The 11,036-nt window shown below is 50.3% G+C and overlaps 1 protein-coding gene across 1 annotated transcript; it reads left to right on the top strand.

The window, feature by feature from the left end:
- The first annotated feature begins 1,780 nt into the window (after positions 1-1,780).
- KRT4 (keratin 4) lies at positions 1,781-9,821 on the top strand. Its single transcript, XM_017501741.1, has 9 exons — positions 1,781-2,777; positions 4,722-4,936; positions 5,880-5,940; positions 6,896-6,991; positions 7,516-7,680; positions 7,946-8,071; positions 8,507-8,727; positions 8,974-9,008; positions 9,121-9,821. Exons 1-9 carry the CDS (start codon positions 2,274-2,276, stop codon positions 9,306-9,308), a joined length of 1,611 nt encoding a protein of 536 aa, XP_017357230.1. The 5' UTR covers positions 1,781-2,273; the 3' UTR covers positions 9,309-9,821.
- The last annotated feature ends 1,215 nt before the right edge of the window (positions 9,822-11,036 follow it).

Here is an 11,036-nt window from a genome sequence, read left to right as displayed (position 1 = left end):
ATATGTAAGGCATCCAGCACAGGGCTGGGCACAAAGTCGGCACTTGGTGAATCTGGGCTGAAAGGATCAGTGAAAGTCCAACCCTTCCTTCTAGGAGATGGTTCTGGCTCTAGAATGCTCACCTACTACAGGTGGACTGACCCATGACCTGGGCATTCTTTGGTGATGAAGTCCAGGACCTCCAGTCCCTATGGCCACAGCCCTTCCACCACCTCTCCACTTACTTAGGGGCCATCCGGGCAGAGACAGACCAGAGGTAGGGGTGAGAGGGGCTGGAGGAATGGGGATAAGGGAGGAAGTGGCTGGAGAAGGAGCTGGCTGAGCTCCCAGCCAGCCTGGCCTTCCCTGTAGCCCTGTGTCTGGGGTGGGATCTGCTGACCACTCTGTCCTCAGCACTGGCTCCTGCCCTCTCTCTGTGCATGGAGGGAGCCATTTACTCTCCCTGGCCAGCTTTCATTCAGCTGGGGGCAGCTTGGGTCTGTGGGATTATCCAGGACCTGGGGTCATTTCATCTATGAGGAATTGAGGAAAAGAGAAAGAACAAAGACACAGATTTCTCCTTGTAAATGGCAATGGCAAAGCCTCGGCAAGAAGAGAATGAATGCCTGCTGACCCCCTATATGCCAGGCACCATGGGGACATTGTCTCATTACTTGTGAGGCAGGTCTTCCATCTGGTAGATGAGAAGATGGATTAAATAGTGCATTAGTCCATTATCACGCTGCTAATGAAGACATACCCAAGACTGGGCAATTTACAAAAGAAAGAGATTTATTGGACTTACAGTTCCACGTGGCTGGGGAGGCCTCACAATCATGACAGAAGGCGAAAGCCACTTCTTACATGGTGGCAGCAAGTGAGAGAATGAGAGACAAGTGAAATGGGTTTCCCCTTATTAAACCATCAGATCTCGTGAGACTTATTCACTACCACGAGAACAGTATGGGGGAAACTGCCCCCAGCATGTGGGAATTATGGGAGTACAATTCAAGTTGAGATTTGGGCAGGGACACAGAGCCAAACCCTATCGGATGGGTTCAGAGTGGTTAGATGGCCCGCCCGAGGTTGCACAGCGAGTTAGCAGCAATAGGTGGGGTTTGAACACAGATCTGTTACATTCAGCTGGGAAGAATTTAACTTATGGCTGAAAACTAGGATTTTGCATTTAAAAACATTGCTCTGAGAAGGGATCCATAAGTTTCATCATTCTGCCAAAGGGATCCCCAGCACCAAAAAAGTTAGGAACTCCTGCCCTGAATGCTGCACCATTATAGAAAAACAGAACGTGCCCAGCAAACAACTGGGCAGCAAATGGAGCAGCAGAGCGCACGCCGCCAGGCCCCCGCTGGAGAACGCCGTCGAAATCGTGCAAGCACAGACTGAAGGGAGGCCTGCGAGGCAGCACGCGGACCCAGGGCTGAGAAAGGCAGTCAGGGTTTTCTTAGGGGAGGGTTTTGCCTCCCTGCATCTCTGCCTCCTTAGTACCTAGCTCCATGCCTGGTGGGTTCTCAGCAGCTGTTGGCCAAGTTGAAGTGAGTCTGGATCCAGGTTTGGAAGGCTAAGGCTCGAATACAGAACATTTCCCCTTCTTATGGGGCTAAGTACATGTGGAGGAATAAGAATGCTAAGAAGCTAAGAATAACAAATATACATGTGGCTCTTGACAGTTCACAGAGCACTCCATCAATCACTAGCTCACTCTAACCTGAGAAGTGGTAAGGCAAATATTTGTATTACTTTCAATTTACAGGTAAAGCAACTGGGCCTCAGAGGGTGACTTGCTCAGGTTTGCAGGGCTAGGAGGTGGCAGGCTGTGCGCTCAAACTCAGGCCTTCTAATTCCACATTCTGTGGGGTGAGAGGATGGGTGATGGGGTGTCTTTTCTGGAGGAGGGAGGTGCTGTGAGGCTGGTGAGATGGAGGTGCAGTGGGTGGGGGCCTGGAGGGCTGGGCCCAGCCAGAGGATTCTGATTAGGAGGCCCTGGGGCATCGGTTCAGGTTCTCCCAGAGGGGATTGTGATGGGATCCAGTAACCTGTGCCCTCCAGATGACTTCTGTAGGTGTGTTTAGTGACATGCTCAACAGGTGCGGGAAGGATGGGCCTGTGCCAAGGGCCAAGCCCAAAGATGTTTCAGATTTTTCCCTTTATGCCCCTGCAACCAAGCCCTGCTGCTCCAGCAGATAAAAGGGACCCAGGCTGAGGGCTCCAACATTCACCAGCCTGGGCCCTCTCGCTTCTCTGACAGCTCCCAGCTCACTCTCTTCTCTGCAACCATGATTGCCAGACAGCAGTGTGTCCGAGGCGGGTCCCGGGGCTTCAGCTGTGGCTCGGCCGTTGTAGGCGGCGTCAAGAGACGTGCCTTCAGCTCAGCCTCTGTGTCTGGAGGTGCCGGCCGATGCTCTTCGGGGGGCTTTGGGAGCAGGAGCCTCTACAACCTTGGGGGGAACAAGAGCATCTCCATGAGTGTGGCTGGGTCACGACAAGGCGCCTGCTTCGGGGGTGCTGGTGGCTTCGGCACTGGTGGCTTTGGTGCTGGTGGCCTTGGAGCTGGTTTCGGTGCTGCTGGCTTTGGCGGTGGATTTGGGGGCTCCTTCAGTGGTAAGGGTGGCCCTGGCTTCCCCGTCTGCCCTGCTGGGGGAATTCAGGAGGTCACCATCAATCAGAGCCTGCTGACCCCACTCCATGTGGAGATTGACCCTGAGATCCAGAAAGTCCGCACGGAGGAGCGTGAACAGATCAAGACCCTCAACAACAAGTTTGCCTCCTTCATCGACAAGGTGAGCTGTGTCCTCGGCCGGAGACGGGCAGTTAGAAGAGAGGGGTCCTGCCGGGCGTGGTGGCTCACGCCTGTAATCCCAGCACTTTGGGAGGCCGAGGTGGGTGGATCACGAGGTCAAGAGATCGAGACCATCCTGGTCAACACGGTGAAACCCCGTCTCTACTAAAACTACAAAAAATTAGCTGGGCATGGTGGTGCGTGCCTGTAATCCCAGCTACTCAGGAGGCTGAGGCAGGAGAATTGCCTGAACCCAGGAGGCGGAGGTTGCGGTGAGCCGAGATCGCGCCATTGCACTCCAGCCTGGGTAACAAGAGTGAATCTCCGTCTCAAAAAAAAAAAAAAAAAAAAAAAAAAAGAAGAGAGGGGTCCTGAGTCCTGGTGTCTCAGACCTGAGCCTGCCACAGGTGCTGGGAAGACCACTAAAGTTCTCCGGGCCCCAATTCTTCAGCTGTTGAAGGGGAATCATGACTCCGAGCCTTCCTTTTTTGTCCCATGGCTGGTGGGAAGATGAGACGCTCAAGGCAGTTAAATGTCTGAAATTCGCTAGACATGCTGTGGGATACTGGACAAATCATCTGGCTTTTCTGGCTCTAGTCATCCCAGCTATAAAGTGGGTTCATTATTTCCCTGCTTTTTCTCAATTTTGGTTTTGAATATATTGCAGTTAGCTCCATTAATTGTTTAACAATTGCCACTTCTGTTCTTGGAACAGAAGAAAACCAAGCTGATTTTGCAAATGAAAAAGGGACTAGCTCCAGTGTCAGAGTCTAGGTCTCACCAGGGCCTTGGAAATTTACCTTTTTCATTCGCTTGACTCTGGGCAATGCTGGGTCTGTTCAAAGAGAGGAGGAGGCAGGTCTCTTTTCTTTTGTAGCCCAACTTCCTTTTTTATGCAAGGTCTAGAAGTTCAAGTTCGTTAAGCTCAGTTACAGTCATGCATGATGGATGATAGGGAGCCGTGATGCCCCAGAGAATCGAGTCATCCAAAGATTGATGACTGGGTGATGAGTGCCGCCCTTGGGCCCAGCTTGCCCTGGCTCACCAGGCGTTAAAGTCTCAGGTAGCTTCAATGTAAGGGGCAAGAATGAACAATCTTGGAGTAGATCGAGGGGCATATTTGCTCTTCTCGTTAGTTTGAATAAACCCCTAATGGCTTAAAGAGGTTTTACTGTGACTGTAGGACATACAGATATGACAGCAAAAACTCAGGGGTCTTCGATGCATCTTTGTCTCATCTTGCCTCGGTTTACCTTTTGGGTTCAAAATGGGATCAGTCTCCCTTACCTGCTTTCCTTTTAATTCTGAGGCTCATAAAGTGGAAATGTCATGCTAAGCTGCTATCTTAATTTGTCTGGCTAGATTTTTTTCATAGAGGGAGGGAAAGTTCAGGGGAGTCTTTTGCAGAATGGAGTTTAGGTGAGACTCCCACTGTGTATACGGTGCTGGTTTTAAATAGCTATACTCAGTTGTGTACAGGTTCATAGGGACATACCAAGTCCATCGATAAATAAACTTATTTAAAAAGTCTTTAGTGACTTTATCTTTCATTTGCCTTGGGTCAGGGTCACTTTAATGCAAGAGCCTCCAGAGTGTGGTGTCTCCTAATTTTATTTTGTTATTTCGTAAAAGTTTACTGTTCTTCTCTGGGGCTTTGGATGCCTGTGGTTAGGAAGTTGTTCTTGCTGCACTGTGAGGCCTTGCTGCTCTGGCTGTGCTCTGTTCTCCACAACCCATGTGGCTCCTCTGGCGTTATGGGCTTGAGAGTGGGGCCATCATGTTGACCCGAGTGAATGGTGCCCTGGAGATGCAACATGGTGGCCCTACTTGGGCGGTTCTTGGGCCGTGTGGTTGCCTCGGATTGATTGGCTTGGTGGTACCCTTGGCTGGCCCTCCTGCTACACTTCAGGCCCTCATCAGTTGGCTGGGTCCTTTTTCAACACAGGTGCGGTTCTTAGAGCAACAGAATAAGGTCCTGGAGACCAAATGGAACCTGCTCCAGCAGCAGACGACCACCACCTCCAGCAAAAACCTTGAGCCCCTCTTTGAGACCTACCTCAGTGTCCTGAGGAAGCAGCTAGATACCTTGGTCAATGACAAAGGGCGCCTGCAGTCTGAGCTGAAGACCATGCAGGACAGCGTGGAGGACTTCAAGACCAAGTACGTGGGGAGGAAGGAGAGGACACCATCGGACACATGTGCCCAGCCTTGCCCCAGGCTTCTGGGGCTCTCCCCAGTGGCTTAGAATCTCTCAGGCTCTGAAGACATCCCAGGGGGTCTAGGAAGGGCCTCTAGTCTGTTTTCTTATATCCACATAAGTCATATTTTCATAGGGTGAGGTCTAGTAATCACAAGTTGTTCCAAACAGAAATTTAATGATAGATTCAGGGATTTGGGTTTGCCATATATAAGCAAGATCAGAAACCAAACAGATGAAAAGCAGTATAGTATGGTCAGAAGAATACAGGCTGTAGAGACAGATAGAGCTGGTTTGCATACTGATTCTTCACTTACTAGCTGTGTGACCTTGGGTAAGTTGCTGAACCTCTCTGAGCTTCAGTTTTATTCATCTCTGAAATGGGAATCCTATTCCTACTTTATGGGTTGTGAGAATTAAATGAGATGAAGTGAAATAGAGAAAGCATGTGGCATATTTCAGGCCACAGAGTGAACACTGAATACACAGTAACTCTCATTAAACTCACTATGGGATAGGACCAACCCTCTCTCTCAATTCACTCATTCACCAGACAAAGGGAAATGGAGTGTGCTGATGACACTGCTAAGAATTTAATCTGCCAAACGGCCAAAAGGACAGCCCTTCCACGGACATTAAATCAACTACATCATTGCTGGGTTTTCTCCGGAAAACAGTCTCTTTAAAGTTTGGTTTTCATGTCTCTGAATAAACCCTGGCCTAAACTGGTACTTCCTATATTCCATGAATGTAGGTTAAATAAAGATCTGTATGAACATGGGAAATGTAACTATTTGCCTGGATATTTCCAAATTTGTTTGGACATGTTTGAAATAAGCAGCAGAGATCTGAGAGCCACCGGCTCACGGTGGGCTTTTGCCTTTTTCTCCCTGTGCCCACCCCTAGGTATGAAGAGGAGATCCACAAACGCACAGCAGCTGAGAATGACTTTGTGGTCCTCAAGAAGGTAAGAGATGAAGGATGGTAGGGAGTTGCCTTCCCTTGGGGAGTGGTCTTTGGCTGAAGTCATGGGTTTGGTCTGTCTCTGCCTCATCTCCGCTGCACTTGGAACTATCCAGATCTATACAGTCAAAGAAAGCGGGTCACCAAGCCAGGTCCTAAGGAATTCAAGTTGGATGGAAAGCCAATTTTTGTTTATTTTTACAAATTTGTGGGTACAAGCGTAATTTTGTTACATGGATAGTTTGTGTTGTGGTGAAGTCAGGGCTTTTATCCATTGCTGGAATAACATACATTGTATCCAATAAGCAATTTCTCATTATTCCCCCTCCCTGTCTCCTTCAGGTGTCCATGGTGGATCACTCCATGCGCCATGTCCATGTGTACACATAATTTAGCTCCCACTTATAAGCAAGGACACGTGGTATTTGTCTTTCTGTGCCTGAGTTATTTCACTTAAGATAATGGCCTCTGGTTCCATCCACATTGCTGCAAAAGACATGATTTCATTCTCTTTTTATGGCTGAATAGTATTCTATTGTGTATATGTACCACATTTTCTTTATCCAATGGTCCGCTGATGGACACTCAGGTTGATTCCATATCTTTGCCGTTGTGAATTGTGCTGTGATAAACACGAGTGCAGGTATCTTTTTGTTACAATGATTTCTTTTCCTTTAAGTGGAATTCCAGCAGTGGGATTGCTGGATCCAATGGTAGTTCTATTTTTAGTTTTTTGAGAAACCTCCATACTGCTAGAAAAGCCTATTTGGATAATTAACTTCCGTGTCTTCAGGGGGCTTTAGGGGCAGAATATGTAAAATAGCTGGTCTCCACCAGCTCACATGCTGCTGGGTAGTCTTTCCTAAATGCTGTTGAGAACACCCATGGGTGTCAGTTAGCACCTGTTCCCTCACTGCCATTCCTGCTCCTCATCTCTTATCCTCCTTCCTCCTCTGCAGGATGTGGATGCTGCCTACATGAACAAGGTGGAGTTGGAGGCTAAGGTGGACAGTCTTAATGACGAGATCAACTTCCTGAAGGTCCTCTACGATGCGGTGAGGGTCCATCCTCCCTTTCATTCAGGAAAAGGGAATCCCCCATCTGTGAGGCTGCCAGTTGGGATTTACACTTCTTTGAGAGGACTCCAGCTCCCTCATTTTAGGGTAGCGGGTTCTCATCAAGGTTGTGCATAGAAAGGTTTAAAGTGGGAAATTCAACAGGGAGATTCTTAGAACCAGATGTGGTCTCAGAAGGGCTGATTAGATCTAAAGAGTGCTTGCAATAGAATTCATTGCTGTCTAGCATTTTTCTGGTGAAATGGATCCATTCCATTCCGTTTGACGAAACACACCAGCACTCGCTGCATTCGACAGAGTGGCTTACGGTTCCTGGGGACCAGTAAAGACTAGAATCATTGCTCTTCCATCCTGAGCTGTCATATCCACTTGATTTCTGCTTAGAACTTTACCCATGTCTCCCCTTCCTACACATTGGGAATGCCATCTCTGCTCCTGTCTGAGCCTCTGTCAGGTCAGTGAAGGCTTTCCTGGGGGGCTGATGTGAGACATTTGCCCTGCAGGAGCTGTCTCAGATGCAGACCCATGTCAGTGACACGTCCGTGGTCCTCTCCATGGACAACAACCGCAACCTGGACCTGGACAGCATCATTGCCGAGGTCCGCGCCCAGTACGAGGAGATCGCCCAGAGGAGCAAGGCTGAGGCTGAGGCCCTGTACCAGACCAAGGTGGGTGGTGTGGATCTCTCAGGAGATGGGGCTGGCTCTGGGCTCTGCTTTTGATGTCTGTGAACAGGTAGTTTTTAGCTCAAGCCTAACAGAAGTCAGGTATGAACAGACTCTCCTAGGAATCATTGGTCCTGGTCTGATTAGAAATTACTTGACATTTGGTGTTATTCTTGCCACCTGTGGCAATTCTCACTGAGTTCACTTGAGAATGGACCCTACCCAAATGCCTCTGACCCCCAGTTCTCTGTGTCTCCTTGGGTATTAGGTCCAGCAGCTCCAGGTCTCAGTTGACCAACATGGTGACAACCTGAAGAACACCAAGAGTGAAATCGCAGAGCTCAACAGGGTGATCCAGAGGCTGCGGGCAGAGATCGAGAACATCAAGAAGCAGGTGGGTGTCACTCCCTTCCAGATGGAGCACAAGGCCAGGGGCCTTAGGCAGGCATCTCCAGAGTGGACAAGCAGATAAAGCATCGGGCCAGAAGACCCCGAGCTTGTTGCAGGGAATTCATAGCTCTTTGTGCAAGCCACACCCAGACCTTTTCACCAATATCATAGTTGGCCCACCAAAACGCTCCTGTCTATAGGTTTCTTGGCTCTTCTTCATTGGTTATTGGCAATCTTTATTTAATCAGTCTGGTGGAGGCATTTGTGGGCTATGGCTGGAGTGAATGACACGTGTAAGTGTCAGGGAAAGTGGGCAGAACACATAGAATCTTGACGTCCTAGTCCTAACCCAAGAAAAGATGGCCCAGGGGAGGGGACAGGTGTAGAGGCTTTGAAAGCAGGGAACTGCTGACTGCCTATCTAATGCCCTTGTCAATAGTGCCAGACTCTGCAGACATCCGTGGCTGATGCAGAGCAGCGTGGTGAGAATGCCCTTAAAGATGCCCACAGCAAGCGTATAGAGCTGGAGGCTGCCCTGCAGCAGGCCAAGGAGGAGCTGGCACGGATGCTGCGTGAGTACCAGGAGCTCATGAGTGTGAAGCTGGCCCTGGACATTGAGATTGCCACCTACCGCAAGCTGCTGGAGAGCGAGGAGTGCAGGTGAGGGTGTAGGCAGGGTGTGAACATGAGGGGTGGAGAGGTCCAGGGCCATGAGTTTGTGCTTCTGCTGGGCTGCATGCATCAGTGCTGTGCTGGTGCATTACAAACCAGGACAGCTGGGATCACAGGCTCACACTGCGCCCTCAAACTCAGAGGCTGCTCAAAGATAAGAGAGGCAAGTGAGGCCTGCTAACTGAATGAAGTTCTGCACTCCCTGAGGCTCACCGTCTTTTCTTTCCCCCACAGAATGTCTGGAGAATGCCCGAGTGCTGTGAGCATCTGTAAGTACCTTCTGCACCTGCTGTAGTTGTTCCTTCACCCAGATCTTGGCTGAGACCCCGGGCTGCTGGCACTGTTGTTGGAATAACTGTGTCCTTTGCATCTCCCCTGCAGCTGTGGTCAGCAGTAGCACCAGCACTGGAGGCATCGGTGGAGGATTTGGAAGTGGCTCCGGGTTCGGCCTGAGTAGTGGCTTTGGCTCAGGCTCCGGAAGTGGCTTTGGGTTTGGTGGCAGTGTCTCTGGCAGCTCCAGCAGCAAGATCATCTCTACCACCACCCTGAACAAGAGATCCTCCCGATAGAGGAGACGCGGTCCCTGCAGCCCCCTGAGCCCAGCTGGGCCCAGCACTGGTGTCTATGCTTCCTTCACTTCGCCTCCATCCTCCCTCTCTGGGGCTCGTCTTACTAGTGTCCCCTCCACTATCCCATGGGCTCTCTCTGCCCCAGGGTGATCTGTGCTGGGACGGGGATTCTGCCTCTTGGAGTTTGGTAGCTTCTTCTTGATTTGGGCCTGGTGACCTACCTGGAATGGGAGGGATGTCAGCTGACCCCTCACTTCCCACGGACAGAGAAGAAAATGACCAAGAGTGTCATCTCCAGAATTACTGGGGTCACGTATGTCCCTTCCCAGCCCAACACCGTCTCCCAGCAGATCCTGGATTATCCATCTACATCAGAACCAAACCACTTCTCCATCACCTGGCAGTAACTGGCCCTACAAACTTAGGACAAGAACCACTCAGTGTCCCGTTCTCTCCTCTCATTCCCTCTTATCATCTGCAGGTGAATCTTCAATAAAATGCTTTTGTCATTCATTCTGAGCAATGGTCTTTGTTCCCTGGGGAGAGGTCTCTAGAATCCTGTATAACCAGATGATTTAGGTGAAGGTGGATGCTTGAGGGTCTGAAGGATCTGTCCACACAGCTCGGGGTCATCTACTAATTTTTCAGGTCTCTACTTCTAAGTTGCTCGAATTTTTGGGGGAGAAGTACAGTGTATAGAGGCTGAAGGCTGCCTACAGGGTGGTTGTACAGATTCAAGAGGCAGCCAGCACTTATAAACACACTGTTGATTGTAGGGCACCCCGGGGCAGCACTGTTTCAATGCTGATCCTGGACTGAACCTAAGTCTGCAGGGTGGGTGGGGGGTGGCATTTGACAGGTATGAGAGAGGCAGGCCAGGGGTTTCTGCTGAATATAGAGCAAGAAGTTATGGACCTAATGAGAGTGCTTATCCTCTGTGTCTAGCCAGGCCTCCCTGTTTTCATGAAATTCCATGCATGGGGCTAAACCTCACTGGACCAACAAGACTTTCAGGAAACTGTTCCAAGGTTGCGGGAAGGAGGCGTGCATGCGTGTCATTCTCCTGGAGCTTTCACAAGCTGCTCACTTCACCAGCTCCTCAGCGGTGCCTGGGGTTATGTCTGTGGTGCTATCCCTGAGTGGCAGAGAATGGCAGAGGTGGAGCAGGTCTTCTGGAGCAGCAGTGGAGGGAGCTGTTTGATTACAGAAGCAGGGACGGGACAGTCAGAGGTGGGGGTCTGGGCAGAGCCTTTGATAACATCCTTTTTCTATACTGGACCAATTCCAAGTACCTGGAGCGGCACAGTCTCTCCTTTTCCAAAGACTTCCTAGGTCCTGCTCTGCAGTCTGGCGCAAATCTGTTTGCTGCAGATGCAGAATGCACTCTCTGTCTTGGCCACCCAACTGCGCCTCCCACCCTTGACTACCACAGAGTTCATTCAGACTCCAGTTTCTCCAGCCCTGTGCTCACGGGGCCTCATGGTGTGCAGGCAGAAAGGCATATAGTTTGCTCAGGACCAGTCCCTACCCATGGGGCCCTCGTGCAGATCCAAGGTAGCTCAGGGTTACTCTCCCTTTGGGAAAGCCGAGACAGAGCAGCAAAGGGTTAATCTCAGGGGCTTGTGCTTTCTGAGCAGAGGACTTTTCCAGGAGCAGCCTGGGCTCTATCCTTCACCTGTTCGGCCCTAGTGTCCCATGGTCTTAGGGCTCATTGAGCCCCATATGTCT

The sequence above is a fragment of the Cebus imitator genome, unplaced genomic scaffold (genome assembly GCF_001604975.1).
Source record: "Cebus imitator isolate Cc_AM_T3 unplaced genomic scaffold, Cebus_imitator-1.0 Scaffold285, whole genome shotgun sequence".
NCBI classification, from domain to species: domain Eukaryota; kingdom Metazoa; phylum Chordata; class Mammalia; order Primates; family Cebidae; genus Cebus; species Cebus imitator.
Note: the sequence above shows the minus strand (reverse complement) of the source record. Positions and strands in the feature narration are given on the sequence as shown.

Excerpts from the sequence above, each read along its gene's own strand:
- KRT4 (XM_017501741.1), top strand. The coding sequence starts at position 2,274 with ATGATTGCCAGACAGCAGTGTGTCCGAGGCGGGTCCCGGGGCTTCAGC. Across the intron at positions 2,778-4,721 it reads TTGCCTCCTTCATCGACAAG|GTGCGGTTCTTAGAGCAACA; the intron begins GTGAGCTGTGTC and ends TTTTCAACACAG. Across the intron at positions 7,681-7,945 it reads AGGCCCTGTACCAGACCAAG|GTCCAGCAGCTCCAGGTCTC; the intron begins GTGGGTGGTGTG and ends CTTGGGTATTAG.